This window comes from Prionailurus viverrinus, chromosome B2, assembly GCF_022837055.1.
Source record: "Prionailurus viverrinus isolate Anna chromosome B2, UM_Priviv_1.0, whole genome shotgun sequence".
NCBI lineage: Eukaryota > Metazoa > Chordata > Mammalia > Carnivora > Felidae > Prionailurus > Prionailurus viverrinus.
The window spans coordinates 75,033,878-75,060,651 of record NC_062565.1 but is presented as its reverse complement, the minus strand read 5'-3'; the positions used below and the strand labels follow the sequence as shown (position 1 = coordinate 75,060,651).

Below are 26,774 nucleotides of genomic sequence, written 5' to 3'. Positions count from 1 at the left end.
TTTCACAAATTCATTACAGAGATCTGTAGGCCCAGACCTCTGGGTATACATTTCACATGGGGTTTTGGAATAATATAGAGGTTATTTTTCTTGCTCTGAAGGAATACAGAAGTTTGGAATGAGACAGAAAATATATTTCACAAAGTTAAGGCTTTTATTTTTATAAGCATCTACTTATTCTAGAAGTTTATATTTGGCCAAATTCCTAGTTTTAAAACAGAAGATAGGGAACAGAATCTAATTACAATAAATGTTTGGGTCATTCTTAAAGACCTAATGCTCTTCCAAATTCTCATTAACCTGGTCTTTGGGGGGAAGGGTATAGGAAAGATGCATTAGTTACTGAGCTTCTTTCTTGATCTTTCTTCACAGATTAATTTGGGGTATAATTACTCTAGATTTTAGAAAAATTATTAAGGAGAAAATGGTGGACATTTCTGGGAAAATAATTTCAGGGAAAAAATCAATTTAAAAAAGAATACTAGCTCTGACTTCTGCGTTATCTCATGAAATTTTAATGTATCATTTGATCAATTCTTAATATCACCCTTAAAGGAAACTAATCGAACAGTCCCAAGATTTGTAGACTATAAAATCCAAATGTATACTGCACTTTATGATAGAAAAGGCATTTAATCAAAGCCTCATAAGAGTTAGCATTCCTTAGCATTGCCTGTATATGTAATTTATTATGAGGAAAAAAAAATCAAAACACAAATGCTAGAGGAACAAGTTCTAGAATACAGATTTATCATTGATAAAGACAATAAGACTAGAACTATTTGTTATCACTGAGTATTTTGAGATCACCCTACCTTTACCCACATGCTATAATAACACTTACCTAAACACACACACACATATATCTAAGGAAAGGACGAATAAATATTCCTAGGTCATTGTTTACTCAGTTATGGTTTCAAATATCCTCCAGCTTAATCACAACTCTGGTGATAAATAAGGAAATCACGCCGGACAAATAAAAACTGATATTTATTTATTATTTTTTTAATGTTTATTTACTTAAAAAAATTTTTTTTTATGTTTATTTATTTTTGAGACAGAGAGAGACAGAGCATGAACAGGGGAGGGTCAGAGAGAGAGGGAGACACAGAATCTGAAACAGGCTCCGGGCTCTGAGCTGTCAGCACAGAGCCCGATGCGGGGCTCAAACCCACGGACTGCGAGATCATGACCTGGGCTGAAGTCGGATGTTCAACCGACTGAGCCACCCAGGCGCCCTAATGTTTATTTACTTTTGAGAGAGACGAGAGACCGAGCATGAGCAGGGGAGGGACAGAGAGAGAGAGGGAGGCAGAATCTTAAGCAGGCTCCAGGCTCTGAGCTGTCAGCACAGAGCTCAATGTCAGGCTCAGACTCAGGAACCGTGAGATCATGACCTGAGCCGAAGTCGGACACTTAACTGACCGAGCCACCCAGATACACCCAAACTGATATTTATTGAGTGCTTATTATGTGCCAGAGGTTGTTCCAAGGGCTTATGTTAATTTAATTCCCTCAAACCTTTAAGGCAGATAGTATTATTATTCCCACTTCAGAGATGAGGAAACTGAGGTATAGAGTAATTAAATAACCTGCCCAACTTAGAAACAGTTTGATTCTGTACAGGTTTGAGCTCTAATCTATACACCATATCAGTTTCTATGAAGTAGTTCCTGACTTGGCATTGAAGTGTGAGAACTATATTAGGGGTAATGCTTGTGAAGCATTAACAAGGAGGGAGGATTGGACAGGAAAAGCCTTCATACCATAATGCATATCTGGGAAGCAAATCGGGCAGAGAGAACCTCTGACTGTAATATGTATCTGGCAAAGTCTCAGCCAACCTAATGGGGAACTCCAGAGCCAAGATTGCTTGTTACATGAGTTCACCTTGAGTATAAATGACCTGGCCTTAGTATTACTGCTGTGCTCAATAATTGACTGGGGACTCCCTGGGAAGAGCATGGCTGTGGATGGAATGCTGCATCTGATCTTAAACTATTGTGGCTGGAGGCAGCTGTCCAACTGCATCCTTAGGCAAGTTCTTTCTTGAAGGTCAGTCCAAGCAGCATGTTTCCATGGCTGCTCAGCACCATATTGCCATTTCATAGACGTCAAGTATCATGTCACATCTGTCAGATTGGCAAAAATGTTTAAATCTGACAATGCTAAATGTTTGTGAGCTGTGGATGAATATGTACATTGCTTTCAAGAGTGTAAATTCATAAAACACTTTGGTGTGTAATTAGGATTGCCATAGCCTACTGTATGGCATTTGCATCCCAGAGAAATTCGTTCATAAGGAGACATGCCCAGAAATTTTCAGAGCAGCATTGTTTGCAGTAGTGAAAAACTGAAAGCAATTTAAATGTCCATCAACAGGAGAATTGATAAATTGTGCCATATATATAGCATACAGCATTGTACAGTACATAAAAATGGAATGAACTACTTCTTCACATGTCCACATTAATATATCTAAGAATTACAGAATTGAGGAAAAAATTGCAAAAGGAGACAGTTCAGTCTACTCACCCTGAGCTGTTAATAATGGTACTAAGGTGGCATTTCCTAAGAATCAGATACCATTCAACACCATCAGATTAATATACAGCTATTCATGTATATAAAGCTCAAAAACAATACCAGGTTTGCTTTTCATGTCATACATTTGTAGTAAAAAGTATACTATGCATGGAAATAAGCACCGAATTTGAGAGAGTGGTCACCTGAAGGAGGTGGGATCAAGTAGGGGCAGAACAGGTTTCAGTGATAGGTGGCCCTTTTTTGGTCTGAAATAAATGTTAACATTTCACAAAATTGTGTAGGGAGCACTTACATGTTAGCTAATATTATTCTCTAATGCTCTTCTCTATGCTTAAAATATTTTATCAAAATATAAATGTAGGTATTTAGTAGTGAAACAATAGGTGGATATCTAAAAGTTATTCACATGAATGGGAGAAGATATTTGCAAATGATATATTTGAGAAGAGGCTAATATCCAAAATATATAAAGAACTTACACAACTCAACACCAAAACAAACAATTCTATTAAAAAATGGGCAGAGACCTGAACAAGCATTTTTCCAAAGAAGATATCCAGATGGCCAACAGACACATGAAAAAGGTGGTCAGTATCACTCATCATCGGGGAAATGCACACCAAACCACAATGAAATAATCACCTCGCACCTGACAGGATGGCTAATATCAAAAAGTCAAGATATAAGAAGTGAGAGTAAAATTGTCAGAGTTTTATCTTCTCACTTTCACAAATCATATTGGTAACAGAGTCGGATTTTTTCAAAATCTGAGTATTTTACGTACTAGTGGGTGGCCTGAGTTGTTAATTTGACCTCTGTTGGGTATATTTTTCCAATTCTTTTTATAGATTTAGAATTGCCAAAGAAGTTCTCAGAAGGGTAGTGGAAAGACTGAGAATTTGACTTAAAAGATTCAGTTTATAAGTGAAAAGGCAGAACTTAAATCCAGGTAGGTAGAGTCTAAGCCCATTGGATTATTAACTTCATTTTAAGTGTTCTTTTCAGTAAGTATTATTTTAGGCACAGAAATTGTCTTGGCTTTTCTTTCTCAGTGATACCAGAATAAAATTATTTGTTTACAGACCTTAAATTATATTTCCACATACCCCTATAGTAGTACATTCAGTAAACTACCTAAAATTACCCTTGTAACACAAAGATAGCTTTGTTAATCAGATTTTGGAAATATGTCAGTCAGTTGGCCAGAGACAGAGTTGCACTGTTGAAAATTGAGACTGAAATATCAATGTACTTGTTAACTAAAAAAGGTCTCATTTAAAAATGGTTTATTGCAAAAGGAAGTAAAAACAATTCTAGGAGTACATCATATTTTGTTACTAAGAATTGTTCATAATTAAGTGGGGATTCTAAATTTAGTATGTTGTGTTAAACCAATTCAACCAATTATTGAGGTGTTTTAAAGGAAAAAAGGCTTTGACATGCAGGTAAATGTACCCATACAGATGCCAGTAGAAATAGTTTTAAACCAGTTTGTGTTTAAAAGACCTTCAGTACCACTGGAACATATGATGGCTTAGTTCTTGAGGCCCCCAGGGAAGAAAAGAGCCTATTAATATAGCAGGGAACACGATAGTTTGGTATTTTTATTGTTGTTAGGCAATAATACTCCCATAGGAAATACCACTAATATGGAATTATAAAGACTTAACTTTAGGACACATTACTGGTAGGTGGACTCTAGTTATGGAAGATGGTGAGTATTCAAACTTCAACATTCATTCAGATGATTGTGCCAGAGACTCCAGATTTGTAATTTCTTTTGAATTTGTGCCTTCAGCTATTTATAAGTGTACAGTTCTCAGATTTTTCTTGAATAATATGCATGGATTTTTGTTATTCAGTGGCACAAGGATGTGTACCATTTTTCAGTGTTTTTATTTTAAGTACTTACAGATGCAAAGTCTTTTTTTTTTGTTTTTACTTTGATTTTGAGGTTTCATTATAGAATAATGTGATTGATTTTTTTTAAATGAAGCTAGATCTGAGTATTATCTCTTTCCAAGTAATACCCTGGAACTCTGAACAATAATTGCCATTAATGTTCACAGTACTTTTGGAATGCCACTTTGAAGATTATGTTTAAAACCTACAATAATGCTTTTTATATATCACAATGATGACATTTTAAGAAAAACCCTTTGAGGCTGATACTCATTCTTGAGAATAGTAAGAATGAGAATATCAATCCAAGTCAGTATTTGGATCTAGCTCTTATTCACAAAATATTTGTTTAAATCTATTATTGCTGGTTAAGAAAGAGGGAAGAAGATAAGTACAAGATAGAACTTTAAAACAATGGAACTGATTTTAGTAGATTTACTAGGTTTCTAGTGGATTTTACTGTCTATTAGCATCGTAAGTACCATGTACTTGGCTTTTCTGTCTTTTCTCTTAGGTGGCAGTATGCACTGATGTGTCTGTTCCTGTGATCTTGGGTATCATTCAGCATTCCTGGGCATTATCTGTTGCTAAATTGTGTCTAAGGATCTTTCTAGTTTGAAAATCTTAGGACTCTAAGCAAAGTAACCTACAATTCTCTTGCTCAGAACTTGATCCCTAGTGTTTTGTGCAAGTTAGAAATAAACAGTTTGATTTAGACTAAATTGAGAAGGAGACATAGACTGATTTAGTGATTCAAACTGCAGAAATAAATGACATGATTGAGGCTGGGGATAAGGTATTTACTGGAACCTGCATTTGAGGAGACCTTTAATTGTCTGTGGTAAATTTGCGGATGGAGTTTATAAAAACATTTTCTAAGTTTCTGCATCCTTTATATGAAGGCATTCTGACCCAAAGAAATGATGCAGACTAGAAGTGGAAGATCACAGTACAGTGGTCTGTAGAAGCACAGGTTGGTCTGTTAGAGCCCAAACTGTCCTGAGCATTTCAGCCTGTATCCCTGCTGCCCTCAAATTGGAGAGACAATTGAGGACCAACCTTATGACTCCTCCCATATACCCATCTGTCCACACTCCACCTTTGCAGTCCATCCGTGGCCTCTGGACATAATTCTTAGAAAATCTTCCTTCGCATCATTGCTATAATTGGTCTCCTGTTAAAATGTAAATTGTTAAAATGTAAAAATAACATGTCATTTGTTCATTTCTATATATTTTTTCACAACGTATATGCCTTTTCATACTTCATGCTTTGTGTTTCAGCCCCACTAAACCAAACTTCCAATACTCCCCTCCCTCTCAAACCTTTCCACTGTCTGTGGAAATCTGTTCCTTAATAAAAGGCTCTCTGATGTCCTCACTTTCTCCCTGAATGTTCCCTTGACCTTCTTGCTTTATGTCAACATGTCTGTCATAAGACTTCCACTTTTTAAGTTCCACTTTAAGTTCATTTAACTTCCATTTTCCATTTAAGACTCATTAAGACAGCCACCTGGCTGGCTCAGTTGGTGGAGCAGGTGACTCTTAATCTTGGGTTTGCGAGTTTGAGCCCTACATTGGGTATAGAGATTGGCTAAAACTAAAACCTTAAAAAAAAAAAAAACAGACATCCACTTTTCACGTAGTGCTTTCAAACAGTAATGGTCACTGGTTCACACAATGTTTTAGGGTTGGGAGATGAAATCAGTGTCTTCTCTCCTCTGTCCCTTTCTTCACACTACCAGTCTTCCATCCTTATGTAAGCTTCCCGCCCCCAACAAGCTTCTTTGATGTTTATGTCAATCAGGTTTATCATATCTCTATCTTCTCCCAGTTTTTTTTTTCTTTTTAAAAAATTTTTAATGTTTATTCATTTTTGAGAGAGAGAAAGAGAGAGAACAAGCTGGGGAGGGGCAGAGAGAGAGAGGGAGACACAGAATCAGAAGCAGGCTCCAGGCTCCGAGCTGTCAGCACAGAGCCTGACGCAGGGCTTGAACTCAGGAACTGCGAGATCATGACATGAGCCGAAGTCGGACACTTAACTGACTGAGCCACCCAGGCGCCCCATATCTTCTCCCAGTTTCTTAATCACTATCCCCAAATTATTGCCTGTTTTTAAAGTCTTGTTCTCAGCCTCCTTTAACTTTCATGTTGATGATTTTTCTTGTACGTTGGACTTTCTTGTTCTTAAGATCTTCATTTCTAATGGCCTTTAGTACCACATCACTTGAGATTCATGGTGGTATCATGGGCCTTATCTTCCCCCGCAGCTGTTCAAACTCTAAAATACTGAAGTCCTACATCTTAATTTTTTATGACAACTTCCTTTGCTTGCATATCTCTGTGGTTGCTCAAAAGCAGTTATCCAAAGCTGAACTCAGAATCTTCCTTATTGAACCTGCTGCTTCTCCTGAGGTTTCCTATTTTTTAATATAATCCATTCTTTACCAAGTTGTCCAAGCTATCAATTTGGAATTCATTCTTGATTTTTTTCTTTTTCATCAGCTGCTTCTCTTCACCTGATACTGTTAATTCTATCATAAATATTTCTCAGATCCATTGACTTGTCCCTGTCCCCATTCTCGTTTCTGGGTGCAAGGCTGGGGTTTTGCAGCAGCCTCTTAAGTAAGCCTCCTGCTCTAGTCCTGCCCCTCTGATAACCATTTTTCAACCTGACCACCAAAGTGGGTCTAAAGTGGAAATTATCATGTCATGCTCCTGTTTAACATCCCAATCTTACGTCAAATATACCGGTTAGAGGCCCTGTTTAATCTGATCCTGCTTACCTCTCTAGCCTCAATTCTTGTCTCTTTCCCTGTAAACACTATGATTTAGTCATATTTAATTTATTTCAGTTCCTGGAACATGACATTGACTTATTTAGCCCTGGGCCTTAGAGTATGTTCTTTCTGCCTCACAAATTCTTCCCCTTTTTGTTAACTTGGTAAATTCCTACTCATCCTTCAGGCTTTAGCTTCCTTGATAAAGCCTCTCCTAATCCCCTTAATACTAGATACGTGCCCCTGCTCTGCATTTTGGCACCCTAAATTTCCTCCATTATAGAGCTTACCACACTGCATTGTAATCTCCTATTTACTGTATCCTCCACAAGATTATAAATTTTGTGACAACAGGGATGTGTCAACAGCACTTAGAATAATTTCAGCCCCTAGTAGGCACTCGGTATGTTATTTGATAATAAATAAGGGAAGAAAGGAAGGATAAGATTTCTTTTTGAGAATAGCAGAGATTAGGTTAGATGAGATCCCATCACACAGTACCTATTTAAAATACCATGACAAAAAATTTTTTAGCATGTAAATTACTTCAGTGGGAAAGGAAACAAAAGCAAGGAGATTAATCAGGAGATTGTGATACTCTTGCATTGATGTGATCCAAAGAGCCCAAACTTGAGTTGAGGCACTTACAATAGAAAGCATAACAATTTTATGAAGGAAGAAGGCTTAACAGAACTTGACCACTGGGATGGAAGGTGGAAGGCAAAACGGAAAATGCCTATAGTTCTTTGCCTTTGGTGGTACCAATGATAGAAATAGGAAATTTGGATAATAAACTTTGTAAAAAACAAACAAACAAACAAACAGAATTTTCAGAAGTTTTAGATTTATATATTAAGTTAAATCTTAAAGGAAAAGAGTGCACTGATTCTAGAGGCAAGAAGTATCTTTTAAAATGCTTTTTAGTAAAATATACTAAGTGGAGATTTTAGTTATAAATGCAACTTTTGAATTTGTTGAATTTTAAGGAACTCACGATCTCACAAGCTGCTATTTTCCTGAGAAGCAGTCAACATCTAAACAAAATGACTCAATTTTGCATGTGACTTTTGGTTGTCCTAGATATAAAAGAGTTGTGGGTTTTTTGGATACTATAGACATTTTTACAGAAATCCATTACAGAGTAAGAATGACAATATATAAAAACATCTTGAACAGTTATTTCTCATTTAAAGAAAAAAAAAAGATCCGTAATATGGCATTTCTCCAAGTCTTTCTTACTATCATTTTGGCAACAGAGAGTTGGAACTTCTTTGAAAGATCAGCAACACAGATGAGATTTAGAAGTCATTTGTCTAAAGTTGATTAATGAGTCCCTAAGAATAGGTAAACTTGATAAGGGGAAGATTATACAGGCAAAAGAACAGAAAGAATGGATGATTATTGCTGAATCTTTATAACCTCCACTCTCACAGAGGATAATTAAGAAGTGTCAGCAATATATAATAGAAGGGGTGATTAAAGAAATGAGAGGAATATCTAAGTGTTACACAATGATGAAGAAGTGAAGTAGTAGGAAATGGAGCCATATCACAATGAACTAACAAGGGAGGAGCGCCTGTGTGGTTCAGTATCCCTGACTTTCTCTGTCCCTCCCCTGCTCTCCCCTAGTTCTCTCCTGCGTGTGCAAAATAAACATTAAACAAAATGAACAAACAAGAGAGTGAACAATTTTCTGTTCTCAGTTCCTACAAGGAAGCATTAAATGTCCAGGGAGAGCCTCATGAATTTAAAATTACTTATCCTAGAATTCTAGAGTATTCATAATCTGAAACTCAGTGACCAGTCCTGATCTTCTGAGGTTCCTCAAACCCATGTGCTCAGTGTCCTTTAGCACAAACTTTGAGGTCTCTATGATTTTATTCCCCACCCAGCTCTTTACCTCATTTAAATCTTAGCCAAGGGCCCAACCTAAGCTTCCTCTAATTTATATTGTCTTCCCTAAATCCTATAGTGATCTCTTTGTGTGCCCCTGATTTTCCCTTTAACCTGAATCTTGAAATTTTTGCTTTTTCCTTTGTCTTCCCAATGAGACTGTGAGCATTTTATTTTTTTTTATTTTTTATTTGTTTTATTTATTTTTTTAATGTTTATGTTTGAGAGAGAGAGAGAGAGAGAGAGAGAGAGAGTGGGGGAGGGGCAGAGGGAGAGGGAAACACAGAATCTGAAACAGGCTCCGGGCTCCAAGCTGCCTGCACAGAGCCTGACATGAGGCTGGGAGTCACAAACTGTGAGATCATGACCTGAGCTGAAGTCGGATGATTAACCGAGTGCCACCCAGGCGCCCCATGACTGTGAGCATGTTAAGCACAAGATCCATGAGTCCTATTTGCTGTTTAATTCTTTGAGCACTGTCAGACCTCAGTGACACTAGTAAAAGTGAATGATTTGTAAAAAATTAGATCTAAGGTGCCAGTCAGAACTAAAGTGTTTTAGATCTTAAATACTGCATAGTGCCATGTATGTAGTAAGTCCTAAAAGAACCACATATTACTATATCTCTCAGGGAAAATCAAAATATGCTTGGTTGACATGATTACAGTGAATTCTTAATAGTTTATAATCAAAGAAAATCTAATTGTTTTCACCAATATCTGTTTATATACTTTCTATAATAAAAATACCTAGTATATTGAATATGTACAAATGATGTTTTTATACATCAATGCTAGTTTTATAAAATTATAACTCCTTTATTTTATCAATGCAGTCTTTTTACTAATAAATACACTGTTCACTTCATTGAGTCGATCATGACATTGGTGCTCTATGAGAGCCGGTACATATAGTAGTTAAAACTATGGGCCCTGCAGTTCAGCCCAGACCCTACCACTTACTAGCAGTATGCACTCTGCTATGGCTCTTAATCTCTCTGAGCTTCAGCTTTTTCATCTGTAAAATGGGTCACATCTACCTTCCTCATTGCCGAGAGAATTGAATGACATAATGCACATAAAGAGTGGAGCACAGTGCCTGCCACTCACTGTTAGATGTAATGATTAGTCACTGTATTGAAATTTTCTGTGATTTAACAGTGCTACCAGAGAAAACAGTGCCACCAGTTTTTACAGGTTAATTTTATGGGTGGTATTTCTGTCAACTTTTGAAACCATTTACACCCACTATTTTATGTGATACTTTGATCATAAAATAGTAGGTTCTTTTCATAGTTATGTAGAATTGAGTTGGCTAGCTTCCTTGTGTTCCACTACTTATAATTTCGTAGTGACAAGGTTGGTTCAATGTGGAACAAAGTATCTCTTACATGGTTTTCTTTCATTATATGATGCAGGATGCTGTATCACAAGATGAGTCCAGGATCTCTCTCTCTCTAAATCTTTAAGAGTCAAATCAAAGTTAACTACCAGGTACAGAAGAATCATGAAAATAAAACAGATATACAGTATTCTCCAGGGGATAATTCTAAAATAAACTTTTGTAAATGATAAAGTATCTTGTGTAGGATTTTACTACCTATAACTGGTAGATTATAGTTAGAAAATATTATAAACATAAAGCCTGACCACATTGTGTCCTAAACACTGAAGGCAAACCATATTGTGGGGATTTCATTTTAACCACAGAGAAATTGTAACAAGTCCAAAACCGCAGAACCCAAGTAAGTAGTAGATCCGGGAATAGAACCGAAAAGGCTCTGATTCCTCCTCACATATGGAGACCACAAGTTTCTGCTGCTTCTGAACATAATGACAGATCATCTAATGCTGCTAGCCATCTGTACATGACACATCAGGGGCAGACTGTATGAGGGAGGGCACTGTCTGAAAGCATGCAGCCTTTACTTTCTAAAGGCCTGTGTAGAAACCAGAGAAGTGGGGAAGGAACCTTTATAAACACCAGATGATTATCAACTGATATTTGTGTTTGGGATAATCCGTTGCTACCACAAAGTTTGCTTCTTTGCTAAGGTTGTAAAAGAAAAGCAGTAGTTTATAACCATAGAAATGCTTTTGTCCGTTCGTAAAAACATCTTAGTAATTTTTAAGAAAGCTAGCTAAAGAGTTTCCTAGAATGGCATCATATATATAAGGACCCTAAAAATTGTATGTTCCTGTCAAGATTTGACCCCACTCCCACATGTTACTTTTAAATTTTTGCTCCTTTTGCCTTTAGTTGATTTCCAGAGCACTGAAATGATGATTTTGAAGGATTTGTTCTGCTTTATTGTTGCCGTTTGAGGAAAAATTTTCCCAGCCTCCTCAATGTGTCATGCTTTATTCCTCTTTACTATTTTATATGGGTAAAAGTTTATTGTTATTGTATTTTACTGTTTTATTATATCATAAACTTTTTTGTGGGATTATTTTCTTTCTACCCATGAAAAATTCCTTTAGTTGAAGTCTTTTGGTTTTTACTTATCTAAAGATGTCTTTGTTTCAACCTTACTTAAAAAGAATTTTTCTTACTTACATTTCTTTTTTTATTGAAATATAGTTGATGCATAATTCAACCTTTTGAAGAATGGCTTTGATAGATATTCTGTTCTAGGATGACAGTTATTTTCTCTTAGGCACTTGAAGATACCCACTATCTGTGGCTTCTATTGTTCCTGTTAAGTGAATATTATTTCAGATTATAGGGCACTCATGTACCTGTCTTCACACATCAAGAACTTGCATTTACCACTTAATCCTGATAACAACGTTATGATAATATTTTATTCTCATTATTCTCATTTATTCTAGTAGAGCTACAGAGGCACAGCACAGTTAAGAATACAGAATGAGTGTGGAGAACAAGATTACACCCTAAGAGCACTCTAAAGCCTGTGTTTTTAAACCATTGCCACAGCCAAGTGGATACATAAAGAGAAAGATGAGAGATAAATAATATTATTAAATATTAGAGATATTTAGGCGTGCCTGGGTGCCTCAGTCTGTTAAGCGCCGACTTTGGCTCAGGTCATGATCTCGCAGTTTGTGAGTTCGAGCCCCGCGTCGGGCTCTGTGCTGACAGCTCAGAGCCTGGAGCTTGCTTCAGATTCTGTGTCTCCCTCTTTCCCTCTGCCCCTCCCCTGCTTGTGCTCTTTCTCTCTCTCTCTCAAAAATAAACATTAAAAATAAAAAAAAATAAAGACATTTAAAAACTGTAGTAATTAAAATAGAGTCATTTTTTTCTGGATAAAGAGATTAGTACTCTAATCGTTGCTATTGGACTGTTATTACCAGGAAGTATCAACAAGCTGTGCCTGTTTTTCTCATGTGTAAGAGAATAATAATAATATTCCTTGCCTCATAGAATGGTTGTAAAGAATAAGCAAGTATGTACAGACATATGCGTATTACTTTAAAGTGAAAAAAGGCACAGAAAAGTATGACATTTCAGAAGGCTGGGGAATAGAATTTCAAGAAAAAACACAAACAGATTAGTGGCAATGCGGCAAAGAGGTCTGGTAAATTAAAGATTGATAATAGTGTTCATTGGATTTAGTTAGTCAGGAAATATTTTAACTTGAGTACAACAATTTTACTAGAATAATGAGGGTAGATAGGAAACTCCAGGGGATTGAGAAATAAATAAGAGATGAACTGTAAACTACTATTGCAAGCACATTAAATAGGAAAAACATGGGGTCAAGAGAGAACTTTTTCCCTTTAATGAGAGATTCAAACTCAATCAGGTGAGAGGATGGAACTTCTCTAGAAGTTATAAGTACAAGGGAGGGAGCTAACTGAGAAGAAGGGAGTGAGAATGTGGCACCTGTGGTGAGGTACCTCGAAGAGGAGGAGGAATACCTTGTCCACTGGTGCCTGAAGAATACAGCTAAAGATAGAGGTCGGGGTTGGGGTGGGGGGCACAGTTGAGGGAGATCATGTATTATGCCCTCACTATGCCAGATGTGGGAGACATGTGAAGAGGTCAAGATTTTAAAGGATTGGGAAAGCTTGGGAATAGCCACTGGGTATAATGGAAGTGGAAGCTGACCAAGAGCAAATAAGAGGAATCACATGTAGGGTGGCAGTGGGAGTCTAGCCAAGGTTGGAGACCATATAACTGTAGTGGCAAGGCATGGCTATATGGCTTTCTCTGGCAACTCTTAGAATCTTGGGTTATCAATAATGTTAATTACTCTTGCTTTGGATAGGTTACCCAGGTGGATGATCATATAAGGGGTCAGACAAGTAAGCTATTAATATCAGAAGTAAAAATCTGTCCAATATACTTCAAAGCTCAAAGCCTTTCAGTGTTTGGCCATTAATATAGAATAAAAACCAGAATCCTAGGCTAGAATTTTAAGGTTTCCAATATAAAATTCTGACCTTATTTTTAGTACACCCTTACATGTATCACCACATTATAGCCAAATAGGGTTTCTTGCTATTTTTTGAAAATTTTTTTCTTTCTCAATTTGCACCTCATGTTGCTTCTGGTATTTACCTGGCTTATAAAAACCTACATCTCTGTTCCTTAAAGCTCAGTTCATTTGTGGGCACCTAGGTGGCTCAGTTGGTTAAATATCTGACTTCGGCTCAGGTCATGATCTCATAGTTTGTGGGTTCAAGCCCCGGGTTGGGCTCTGTGCTGACAGCTCAGAGCATGGAGCCTGCTTCAGATTCTGTGTCTCCCTCTCTCTCTGCCCCTCCCCTGCTCACACTCTGTCTCTGTCTCTCTCTCTCTCTCAAAAATAAATAAACATTAAAAAAAATGACAACAACTCAGTTCATTTATTACCAGGTCTGTGATTCCAGCCCGAAGTAATATCTGTCCTCTCAACATCTATAATTGCTTGTTTATATCGCTTTTATGTTACTTTCTATTTTTTTCAAAAACTTTCTAAAAATTACTAAATTTTAAATTGTTCGATGATAGGGACCTTATTTTTCTCATTTTTGTATTATTTCACAGTGCCAACACAATGCTTTTTCTGTACTAAGTATGCAGTGAATATTTGCTGAACAGACATTGCATTACATACTTATACTAAGTAGCAAAATAGAACCTTTAAAAGAAAAGGTTTTATCTTTTCTGTAGACTGATTTCAAAGGTTTATTTGTATGTTATTTCATGAACCTCTTCTAAAGTGAATGTTTTGTCCCATAGGTATGGGATGAATTGCCTTATTCAATTTGAAGATTTTGCCAATATAAATGCATTTCGTCTCCTGAAGAAATATCAAAACCAGTATTGCACATTCAATGATGATATTCAAGGTAAGCTGGATAGGGAAGGAAGTGAAGATACAGAATGCATAGGGCAAAAGGGCCCAGATATTCCCATGAGGTTAAAGAATGTGTGTAATAGGGGGCACCTGGGTGGCACCTCAGTCTGTTAAGCCTCCGACTCTGGGTTTTGACTTAAGTCATGATCTTAGGGTTCATGAGTTCCAGCTCCACATTGAGCCCCTCATTGGGCTCTGCACTGACAGCGCAGAGTCTGCTTGGGATTCTCAGTCTCCCTCTCTTTAAAACATAAGTAAACTTAAAAAAAAAATAAATTGGATGTTTAAAATGAAAGAATCGGCATAATGGGGAAAATTGAATAACCTGGAAAGGTAGGTTGTAGACCATGAGTGAGGTATTCTAATGTAGTATTTGAAAGAAGCATTAGATCTGAGTGGTGATAAGTGCCAACGGGGAACTTAGCAGGAAGACAGCCAATGTGAAATAAGATGTTGAATGCTATTGGAAATGAGGTGGTCTAAGAAGAGTTTAAATGTAAGACGAGGATGCTAATGTTTGTCTATTCATAGAGTTTATATTGAGGACAAGTAATTATGTGTGAAAATACCCTCTGAACTGAGTTGTACTTTACAAATATAACTTTTAAAATTCACTATGCTTAAATTCTGTATTGTGACATAACTATATGAATATAATGTGTTTAAAAATAATGAGCCTCTGTACCTTTTGAGGCATACTAAAGCAATTGGTTGAGTCTTTCTTTGCCCCAAATCCTTTGTGATGTTAATCACATGGTTACTGTAGTATCATTTTCGTGATAAAGATGCTGCTATACGTTACTTCAACTTTATTTTCTTTCTTTTTTATTTAAATTTCTTTTTGAATATTTATTCATGAGAAGTGAATATTTGGAGAAATTCAAAAGGGAAGCAAAGAATCTAATTTTACAGCACTATAGCTCTATTATAGCTGTAACTTAAAGATACATATATAGTGATAGCGTGCTTTTGGTGCTGCAGACAGATTTTGTAGACCAGTGACTGGATCACTTACCAGTTAATTATGTAGTGGTCTCTAAAATAGTCACATTAGGGGCGTCTGGCTGGCTCAGTTGGTAGAGCATTGACTCTCGATCTTAAGGTTGTGAGTTCAAGCCCCACACTGGGCGTAAAGATTACTTAAAATCTTAAAAAAAAAAAAAGATAGCTACATTCACCGCTGAAAAAACTATCCTTTCTTTAATATTCTTATCTTTTGATTTTGTGGATCCCACAGAAATATCCATCTTTACAGACTGATATTGCATACTTTTGAATCAATACACAGAATTAATAGGCATCAGAGTTCAGTTTAAGACAAACAATGCTAAATCCAAATTATCAAACAAAATGAGCAGTTTGGAATTAGGGTCAGAGCTCCTATCGACTTAGTCAGAACTTAGAGGTCAAGGCCTAGGCTGCATCAGAATTAAAGTCAGGAGCACAAGAAATCTGAGGCAGATGCTTACTTAAGTCAAGGCCAAGAGTATTGCATGTGGAATTGCTCTGGAGTGTCCACAACAGAATATTCCCCACTCCACCCAGCAGGTCACCACAGTGGAGGCATTAAATAACTAATTTTTCACCCCAGCAAATCTGTCCTAAAATAAAATCTGCATGTTTACCTCTTTACACATAGGAATTTTAGAGTATGACTGCCTTAGCCAACAAAAAGACAGATTTGAGAAAAATGGGCCCAATCTCTGACTAGAGAAAACTTTTGGCAAGTTATTGGGGTTCTGATTAGAAACAACGAAATCATTTTGTGCATTTCTCCATACCAAAATAGTGTCCTTAGTGACACATTATCCCCATATGTTTCTATTTTACCTTTTTAACCTTATGTTTTTACCATTTTGCCCACAATGTAATACTTTCCCCACTGTGGGCAAAGAAATTGCATTCCAGTGCCAAGGAAAATAATTATGTAGCCATTACAGCCTTACCATGTAAATAAATGTTTCACACTGGACCCTGGGGAGAACTTTTTTCGTTTCGTTTCTTTTTTTTTTTTTTTAACAGATGTGTTATTTAAAGATATTTTATGAAAAGTATTTGATTTTAAAAATCTTGTAATTTATCTAAATAATCTAAAATAATTTCAAATGATAGAGATTTTGGTTTTAGATAGAGATTTGGGCCTTAATGCATTCTAATTATAATTATTTTTAACTGGAAAAAATGTGCCAGTTAAATATGTTAAGAAATTGGACATTTAATTATATTATCTGAATTCAGCAAATTCAGATCAAAACAATAAGGTCTCATCCTCTGGTCATTTAAAATCAATGACAAAAAGAGGTTTTTCTTCTCATAATACCCTCTCTGGAATGGCTGTTCTCTAACATAACACTGTAAATATTTTACATAGAACATTCAGCCATAATAAACAAGTTTATTAGGATTTTTTAAAAAATAAGGTAAATATAGCCTAATCTTATACTTGATAATTGAAAAGATAAAAAATCAGACATGATAGAATGGACTTTTCACAAAAGAAGGAAGACTGTTGGCCAGTAAACATGCTTCAAAGTTTAACACCACTATGTTTTAAAAAGCATATTAAAAAGCAAATGAAAAACTGATTTTCTGTATCAAGCTGGCAAAGATTTTCTATAGTAATCCCAACTGTTAACGATGCTGTAAGAAGATGAGCACTCATATATCGATGGTGCAAATATAAACTGGTGCAACTCTTGGGAAGGCAGTATGTGTCAAAAACCTTAAAAGTCTAAGGCTCTTTGAGCCAACAATTCCATTTGTAGAAATTTATCCTGAGCAAGTAAAAGTATGTAAAGCAAATGTACAAGGATATTTATTTATTTTAAATATGTGTTTATTATTTTAATGGAGATATAATTGACATGTAACACTATTAGTTTTAAGTGCAGTATAATGATTTGGTATATGTATATATTGCAAAATGACTGCCACAGTAAGTTAACATCTATCACCATGTATGGTTACAGTTTCTTGTGACAAGAACTTTTAAAATTTACTCTTAGCAACTTCCAGATACAGAATACAGTATGTCACCAGGCTGTACATGACATCCGAAGGACTTATTTATTTGTTTGTTTATTTACTTTTAAATGTTTATTCATTTTGAGAAGGAGAGAGAGAGAAAGAACACAAGCAGGGGAGGGGCAGAGAGAGGGGGGAACAGACTATCTGAAGCAGGCTCCATGCTGACAGCAGAGAGCCAGAAGTGAGGCTCGAATTCACTAACCTTGAGATCATGACATGAGGCAAAGTTGGATGCTTAACCGACTGAAACACCCACATGCCCCAGGACTTAGTTATTTTATAACTGGAAATTTGTACCTTTTGAAAACCTTCATGCCTTTTGCCCACTTCCCAACCCCAGCCTCTGGGAGCCACCAATCTGTTCTCTATGAATTTGGCTTTTTGGTTTTGGTTTTGTTTTAGATTCCACATATAAGTGAGTATTTGTCTTTCTCCATCTGACTTATTTCACTTAGCCTCATACCCTCAAGATCCATTTCTGTTGTCACAGATATTAGGATTTCCTTCTTTTCTTATGGCTGAATAATATTCCAGTGTGTGTGTGTGTGTGTGTGTGTGTGTGTGTGTATCACATTTTTTTAATTCATCCATCGATGGACATTTTAGATTTTTTCCATGTTTTGGCAATTGTAAATAATATTGCAATGAACATGGGGTTGCAGATAATCTTTTCAAGATAGTGATTTCATTCCTTTTAGATAAATACCCAGAAGAGAAATTGCTGGATCATATGGTAGTTTTATCTTTAATTTTTTGAAGAATCTCTATACTTTTTTTCATAGTGGCCGCACCAATTTACTTTCCACCAGTGGTGCACCAGAGTTCGGTTTTCTCCACATCCTTGCCAACACTTGTTACTTCTTGTGTCTGGTAATAACCCTTCTAACAGGTGCAAAGTGATACCTCGTATGGTTTGATTTGCATTTCTGTGATGATTAGTGATGTTGAGCACGTTTTCCTGTACCTATTGGCCATTTGTATATCTTCTTTGGTAGAATGTCTGTTTAGATAAGGATACTTATTGTTTTTAATAGTATTGTTAACATTAGTTATATATTATTAACATTATTGTTGCAATGTTATTTTTTCAATTATTCTCTGATCATAAATGATCTTTTTTAAAAGCATGTATATTCTTGTGAATCAAAGCAAATATTTTAAAAGGATGATATATGTAATAAAAATTGAATTGAGCTTTTAGATTATTATAATAAAGAACAAAGACATTTAGAATATACTTGTCTCATATTAGAAAATGTAGGCCTTAAGTATTAAAAGTAACTTTTCAAACTCATTGCCAGAATTAAAATTTCACATCACGGGATTGTTAACAAACATTGACCAACAGATTAAGATGGTAAAGTTGAACAATAAATAAAAACCTTTCTAATTATTATTTTTTCCGAAAAAATCATGTACTGATGAGTAACAATAATTTCAGAAGAAAAGGCACATCCGGACAAAATAGTCAAGGTGATTTGTAAAACACAGCATTATATTTGTATTATTCTTAATCAACTGAATGCGGTAAATTATTTTGGTAAATCCTAAACTATGGCAGTAAGTTATAAAGTCAGGCCAGTAGGAAGGCCCCACCCCCCACCTTTAATGGAGTGTTTTGTTCCTGATGTAGCTGGCTCACAGAAATGTGCCCTAAATGTGCCCTCACTGAAGTGTCCCAAGCTTCTGAATTCCCATACCCAGGTTTCACTTTGTGAAGCCATGTGTCATCTCGGTCGGTGCCCTTAGGGACTTGACCAACTCTCCTGAGGTGGCACACACTTGATAATTGCAGCTCTTCATAGCACTGGGGCCACTAAAAGCTGAGCATAGTCACTCTCAGGACTAGGAGGTATGCCTCTGAGAGGTGATGCCCTCTCTGTGCACTCTGCTCCCAGGATGGAAGAGAAGCTGTTCACTCGGCCCCTGTGGCCGTGAGCCACTTGATGTACTCGCTGGTCTTCGGCAGGAAGAGACAAGAACCAAAGATACTAGAGCAAAGTTCATGATCACCACCAACAAAGTAGGGACCATCAGGACGGTGAGCTCCTACACCACAAAAGTGGGAAACAGGTGAAGACCTGCTAACTGATGCAAAGAAAATGGTAACCAGGAAGTCACAAGTAGGCTTAATTTAAGACACGATCTCCTCGGTGACCTTGTAGCCTTGGGAAGAGATGAGCAGTCTGGCCAGGAAGCAGCCCAGCTCCATGGAGACATCCAACAGCTCTGTGACAGCATTAAAAAGATGAAGGCAGGGGCGCCTGGGTGGCTCTGTTGGTTAAGCATCCGACTTTGGCTCAGGTCATGGTCTCATGGTTTATGAGTTCGAGTCCCGTGTTGGGCTCTGTGCTGACAGCTCAGAACCTGGAGTGTGCTTCTGATTCTCTCTCTCTCTCTCTCTCTCTCTCTTTCTCTCTCTCTCTGCCCCTCCCCCACTTGTGTTCTGTCTCTCTTGGTCTCTCAAAAATAAATAAATAAATGTAAAAAAAATTAAAAAAAAAAAAAGATGAAAGCAGTGGGGCACCCCAGTGGCTCGGTCTGTTAGGCTTCCAACTTGGGCTCAGGTCATGATCTCACAGTTTATGGGTTTGATTTGAGCCCTGCATCGGGCTCTCTGCTGTCAGTGCAGAGCCAGGGAGCCTGCTTCTGATCCTCTGTCCCCTTGCCTATCTGCCTCTCCCCTGCTCTCATTCTCTCTCTCTCAAAAATATATAAAACATTTTTGAAAAAGAGGTGAAAGCACAGATTCTTATATTTTTTATTCCCTTTGCTTTCAATGTGAAGCTTTAGATAAGATAGGCCTATGAGATAAGTCTTTATGATAAGGCATAGAAGAAAAGCAGCAGCCACAGAGAAAAGAATCTGACCAACAAGCCAGTATTCACAGTAGTGAATTGGATAAGGGCCACCCTGCGGGCCATGACTAAAGCCTGGCTGCGTGTCCTGCACTACGAGCATCTCGAGAGGCACCGTGTATAGTCAACATCACCTGCTTCTTTTTCACCACAGGTACTACCCATGAGGAGCCTGGACACTACGTGTGTGCTTGATAAGGACAAGCAAGTAGAAATAAAGATGCTCTGGGTGCGTCTGATCTGTAAAAGATGTCCCCATAGTAAGCCGAATGCAGTCACTGCTAGTGCCATATGACGTGGTCCTTGTAGGGCAATCTTTCCTACCTTTCTCAGCTTCACTGGGGAAAATTCTAAGCCAATAAGAAAAAGAGTAAAGAACCCCAAATTCTCATGTCTCCACTTGTACAATAAACTTAATCCCCTTTCGTCCTGGAGGTCCCAAAAGTATCTCAGCAGTCGTGAAAGGAAATATTGTATGTCGGCAGTCCCGTTGCTACGCACAGCCGGCTCCAAGGAAAGACAACGCTCCTGTGCTAACAGCGTTCTTCGTCAGGTGGTGATCTGCACCCGGGATTGTTGCGTCTCTGGGCTTGGTCAAAATATATTGGTCATTCTGGGAGTCAGTCAGCATGCTAAGACCCAGATCAGGCTCCACTTCTCATTTTTTGTGAGGTGTTGCTTAGAGTTGCCTCTTCTCCCACCCTCAGAACTGCCTCAAAATTGACCCCTTTGACTGATGCATTGTCATCAAAAGTGCATTCTTCCTTCCTCTTTCTCACATCTTCAAGAATGTCAAGCATGGATAAACTTTTGTTTTGATGATGTGTATTTTTGAGGGCTTCAACTTGATGTTTTTCTGCTGCTACAAGTTCCACAGGTTCCATCTCTTCCTTTACTGCAGCCTCTCCCAAGGGCTCTAGGTGCTGCCTGCTGCTCTCCTTCATGGTCACAACATCTTTGTAATTTCCCTGCAGGGCTCTCTCAGGTCCATGGACAGCCTGGAAGACTGTGCATTTTCACTTCATTCACCTCTTTTTGGAACATTTCAAATGTATGCACCTGAAACATTTTCTCTTCATCCCACAGACGGGCATCTTTTCCCACTTCTCTGATTGTCCTTTTCAGTCAGTAAAGAACCCCAGTCTTTTAGTGAAGAAACCCAGAGAGCCTTCCGCAACTATGGAGGACCCACTGCTTCCTCTGAGTTATAGCCACCCGTCCGCCTCAAGCTGTAACTTGATGGCATGTTCCAACACCTCTCCACCTTCCACAGCATCCATTATCAGAGGAAGTATTATTAGAAGCAACATCCAGAAGTAACTTGCTCTAATACCTTCACGATCCAATTTTACAGGAGAAGGCAAGGCTGTCCAAAGCTTTCTGTTGAGCTGAGCTCATATTTAGATACACATTTTCAGCTGATACCAAATGCGGCACCTGGTGCTGCATGCAGGTGGTCCTGGAGCAAGCAGTGTGAGTGTGGCAGGAACAGGCCTGACGAATCGAGCATCAGTTATCTAGCTACTTTGGAACCTGGCCCAGCTGCAGTGCATCCTAGGTCTGACTCGTTGGCACTGAGAGCCAGACAGGGAGAAGCCTTCCTGTTTCCCCTTTCAGGTGGCATGTGGTGGGGCTGCCCCCCAGGGTGGGGGACGGGGGGGGGGGGGGGGGGCAGGGTTGGGCTTGAGGAGGGCCCTAGCCACCCATTGCCCTCTCTGGAATGCAGTCTGTATTGTAATGTTATTTTTTAACGCAAAAAATCAGAAGTCCTCTAAATATCTAAAAGTAGAGGTTTGGTTAAATAAATTTGACATATCCATATTATGGAATATTATAAGTATACAGAATATTTTAAAATATGTTATTGACATCATAAGGTAGTCACAGGATATTGTTAAGTGGCAGAAAGTATGCTAAAATCGTATGCATGGCATGAGGTATTTTTTACAAATTAAAATTTTCTTTACTTTGCACATATCAGATATAGAAAACAGCTGTAAGAATATTCATCAGAATGTTGAAAAGGATTCTACCTAGGCAGTAGGATTATAGGTGATTTCTTTAGTCTTTGTATATCTGGATTTTAACTGTTTAATGGATTTGCTACAATGGGCATCTTTTTATGAATACATTTTTTCAAGTGTCAAAAGATACCACGCTAAACTGTTGAGCCGTAACACAAGAATACCTAATATATAATCTTTCGTTAGCAAGATTACTTAATACCAAAAACCTATTGTGTCTGTTAGTGTTCTTTTCAAAGTCGTATTGTTATTAGTTTATGTAGTAATTTGGTATGTGCTCTCATTTCCTTATAAGAGGCATTCTTCACGTCACCACTTAATTGATACCAGTTATGTGAAGGATAAGAAGTTATACAGAGAAAAAAAGAAAACAGTATTCTGACTACACTTATTCCTTCCTCTTATTTGTAGATTTTAATACTCAGTTGACTTAACATTCATATTCGAGAGCACTTTATTTTATATGGAGACACCACAGTTGCATTCCCCTGTGTTTCCGCTAAGATGTCTTTATACTAGAAGACAAAAGAACTACTTAGACTATTTTGTTATATTAGAATTTGTTTTATCAAACATTTAACAGAAAAAGCAGCACATGAATTAGAATGCATGATTCTTTTGTCAAATATTCTTACTGCAAAAGAATTTAATCTAGCAGATTTTTTCAAACATTACTCTGCTTTAGTAACAGTGAAACCATTCCAGTTTGGAAAAACTCATTAGAATTAGTGGTTAGCTTCTTTTCCTGTGTCTTCAGCCACTCTCTCTCTACTGCCTTCCCATTAGCCTTCCCATGTTTAAATTTCTTTAATTCTTTTTTTTTTAAGTTTATTTATTTTGAGAGAGAGTGAGAGTGAGAATGAGTGGGGACCTAGAGAGAGGGAGAGACAGGATCCCAAGCAGACTGCACACGGTCAGCATGGAGCCCAGCATGGGGCTCAATCCCACCAACCACGAGATCATGGCCTGAGCCGAAATCAAGAGTTGGACGCTTAACCGACTAAGCCAACCAGACGCCCCTGCTTTAATTTTTAAAATAATTGCCTTCATCCTCATTTTCCTCAGCAACAGCCCTTGTCATTCTTTCCTTAAAAATATAAAAATAAACGATTTTTCTTGGCTCTGTTTCCCTCCCACCCCCACCCCCATCTTCATCTCACTCTTTCTTATCTTATCTAAGCTTTTCCAAGGACTGCTCAACACCTGCTGTCTCTGTTCTTTTTCTTTTATTTATTCCTCCGCACACTGCCCTCCAACTTTGGCTCTAGCATGTGTAAATAAAGTAGCTCTCTGAAAGGTCACCATGATGTAATTACCAGATCTAGTGTGGTTATTTGTCATTTCCCTTCTTGATTGACCTTTCTTACGTTTGTCACTACTTCCTCCCTTTGTTTCCATGACAGCCATCCACTTTCTTGCTTCTCCTACCTCTTTGACCACTTTTTACTTAGTCATCTTCCCTATATCACATTCTCCTGCCCTTACTCCTTAAATGTTTATATTCATTCGGGTTCTCTCCTTTTGAAGAGAACTTACTCACTGAATAGTGTTATGAATCCACATGACCTAAATACAACTACACATTTTCGAATTCCAGATCTTTTATCTCCGACCTAGATTTCTAGACTGAGTTCCAGACCTGTATATCTGACTACCTTCTTGACATTGTTTCCTGAGCAGCACACAGAGAGGACAACCTCATAAGCTCAAAACTGAACTCCTGTTTACCTTGCACATTTTCCCCTGGTCCTCCAAACAAGAAAATGTATGATTATTCCTGACTTTTTCCTCATCCATTCTATGTATTTAATCATTAAGTCCTGTTGATTTTTCTGTCTTAAACATTTCCTCCCTCTCAACTGGCTTCTCTCTTGGATTGTTGCAATATCCTCTCTCCTCAATAATTGTAGTGACCTTTTAACTCGTCTACATCCCACCAGCCTCCAACTCGCAAATGTATTCCCCCCTCCACTCTCTGAATTTAGAATCTTTTAGCAGCCTTCTGTTACCTATAATAAATTATAATTGCCTTGCTTTATATACTTCCTTTATATAGTTACTTTTAGTGTGTAATAGAAGGCCCTGCATGATCTAAACACTTCTCTAGCCTCACGTCACTTTGCATTCTAATAAGTTCTGTTTGCTTCAGCAACACTATAAAACCTACAGTTTCACATGTGTTCTCTTCCCTTTTATATTTTAGGAGGCTTGGTATACAAATGGAGCTTGTATTCAGGGTTTTTGCTGTAAGGTATTTGGTTGAGCCATTTCCTTAAGGAAATCTCCCTTGTCAGTTTCTGGCCTTTTTCTCTTACATTGCTCAGATTCTACAGAAAAGGTTTTTCAGTCTCTCTCCTGACATTAGCTTTCTGCTAGGATGAGCTTTCTGCCAGTATTCTTTGAGCCAAGTAGGAGTGGGGGGGGGGGGTGTCTGCATATTGAGTATGTAAATTTGCATTTAATCTTCTTGTTTTCAAATATGGCATCCCTTGCCACCAATTTCCCCTGATGTTTTACAGTTATGCCTGGTGTCTTAATAATCTAGATACCCTTTCTATAACATAAACCTCCAGAGTGTGGAGGGTCAGCCATCTAATAAAAGGTGAGGAAAATGGATCTAGATTATAACTACTTCTTAACAGATTTTTGAACAACCTCCTGTTTTCAGCCTCTTCTTCATCCCTACTTTCATAGGTTCTTGGTCCCTCTTATAACTAGGCCTTTCAAGAGTTCTGCTTTATCAGTCTAATCACTTGTTAGCATTCCCCATGGCTGGCCAGCAGTTCAGCTTTCCCACATCTACTAAGTCTGTCGCCATTTGCCCATCTGCCTCCTAGATGCTAAGATTTTGATGCTATCCTCTTCTGGTTCCTTGACCTTTTTTTTTTTTTTTTTTTTTTAAATCTTCTCTCTGTTGTTTTAGTAGAGTTCATTGGGGGAGACGGAAAACTGAATTATGTGTTCAGTCCCTCGATTTGACCAGTCTTCTCTGCCTCCATGTCTTTGCACATGCTTGTCCTATGGGAGGTCCTGGAGCTCTCATCTTAATCTTTTGATACTGTGCTCAGGTGGCATGTCCTCTAAATACTGTGGCCCCTGCTTCAACACATTCACTCCCACCCTGCTTGCTTCTAGTTCTGTCTGATCTGTTTATTTAGTAGCACGTGAGGATTATAATTATTTGATTACGTGTTATTCACCTTTGCTGGTTATATATAGTAATCCTAATCAGATTTAACGAACTACTGCATTAGTAGAGGTCATTCTTTGGTCAATGTTAAATATTAACTGGTCTTTAAAAGTCATAAACTTCAGCCTGTCTTTGTGTGCTCTACTAAAAATTCAGTTTTGAGTCTCAAAACAAAAGTTATTTTGGAATAATTTATTGTGAAAAACCTACATTTTTGTGAAGTATCAGCTTGCCACACTAATTCCCTTGACTGTAGTGAAATTTAAATCAAAGTAGTACCAGGAAGTAGGACCAGGAAATGTGCAAGAATAATGCTCAAATTAATTTTTGATAGTAAAAATATCTTTTTGATTCTTAATAATTGCATGAAGAGAAGTTTGGATGTTTTATTATGTCCTCATGAAATGTTATAGAATACACATTTAAATAGAAGCCTCTGACATCCACTGTAGACAGGGATTTAGTTTATCTTATTTGAGTTAATACGAATTTAAAATGTCTTGACTTTTTCTTTCTCCCTTTCCCGCATTCCTAATGTCTTGACTTTTAATACAGGATGATCCAGCACAACCATATAAAAATGTCATCATATTATAGTTTAGATCTTTTGAGATATTTTATTCTCTCTGTTCTTAAATGCCCAGTTCTGTTTAAAATCAAAACAGGGAAAAAATTTTAAAAAAATCAAATCAAATCAAAACTGGGGCGCCTGGGTGCCTCAGTCGGTTAAGCATCTGGCTGTTGGTTTCAGCTCCAGTCATGATCTCATGGTTCATGAGTTTGAGCTCTGCACTGATAGTGTAGAGCCTGCTTGGGATTCTCTCTCTCCCTGTCTCTCTCTGCCCCTACCCCGCACATGCTGTCTCTCTCTCTCTCTCTCTGTCTCTCTCTCTCTCTCAGAATAAACAAATAAACTTAAAAAAATTTTTAAAAATAATACAGATACAGTGATTGCTGATGATACTTCAACTTTGATTCATCAACTGGTTAAATCTTGTTGGTTCTGGTGGAATGTATAGAGACCCTTAACGTTGCAGAATCTCAGAGTTGGAAGGGAGCTTAGAATCCCTGAAATCCAAACTTCTGGCTAGCTTCAAAAAGCCTGAGATAGAGATAGTTTGAACTACTATTTGTGAATAACTTCGTATCTTCTGGATACCAGTGTCTCTCTCAAGTTCTTTTTTCATCTATTTAACAGCTCTTGTGAGTCTGTCTTGATGTAAGAGACAAAGAGACAAACACATAA

General features: G+C 37.5%; 1 protein-coding gene and 1 pseudogene across 1 annotated transcript in view; one reads left to right on the top strand and one right to left on the bottom strand.

Annotated features, from left to right (window-relative positions):
• Positions 1–26,774, top strand: part of ME1 (malic enzyme 1) — a 189,591-nt gene that overhangs the window by 123,261 nt on the left and 39,556 nt on the right. The window contains exon 7 of the mRNA XM_047858812.1: positions 14,312–14,421. Coding sequence (XP_047714768.1) covers positions 14,312–14,421 — 110 coding nt within the window. The remainder of the gene's footprint in view (positions 1–14,311; positions 14,422–26,774) is intronic.
• Positions 19,164–21,594, bottom strand: LOC125165555 (transmembrane and coiled-coil domain-containing protein 3-like; annotated as a pseudogene).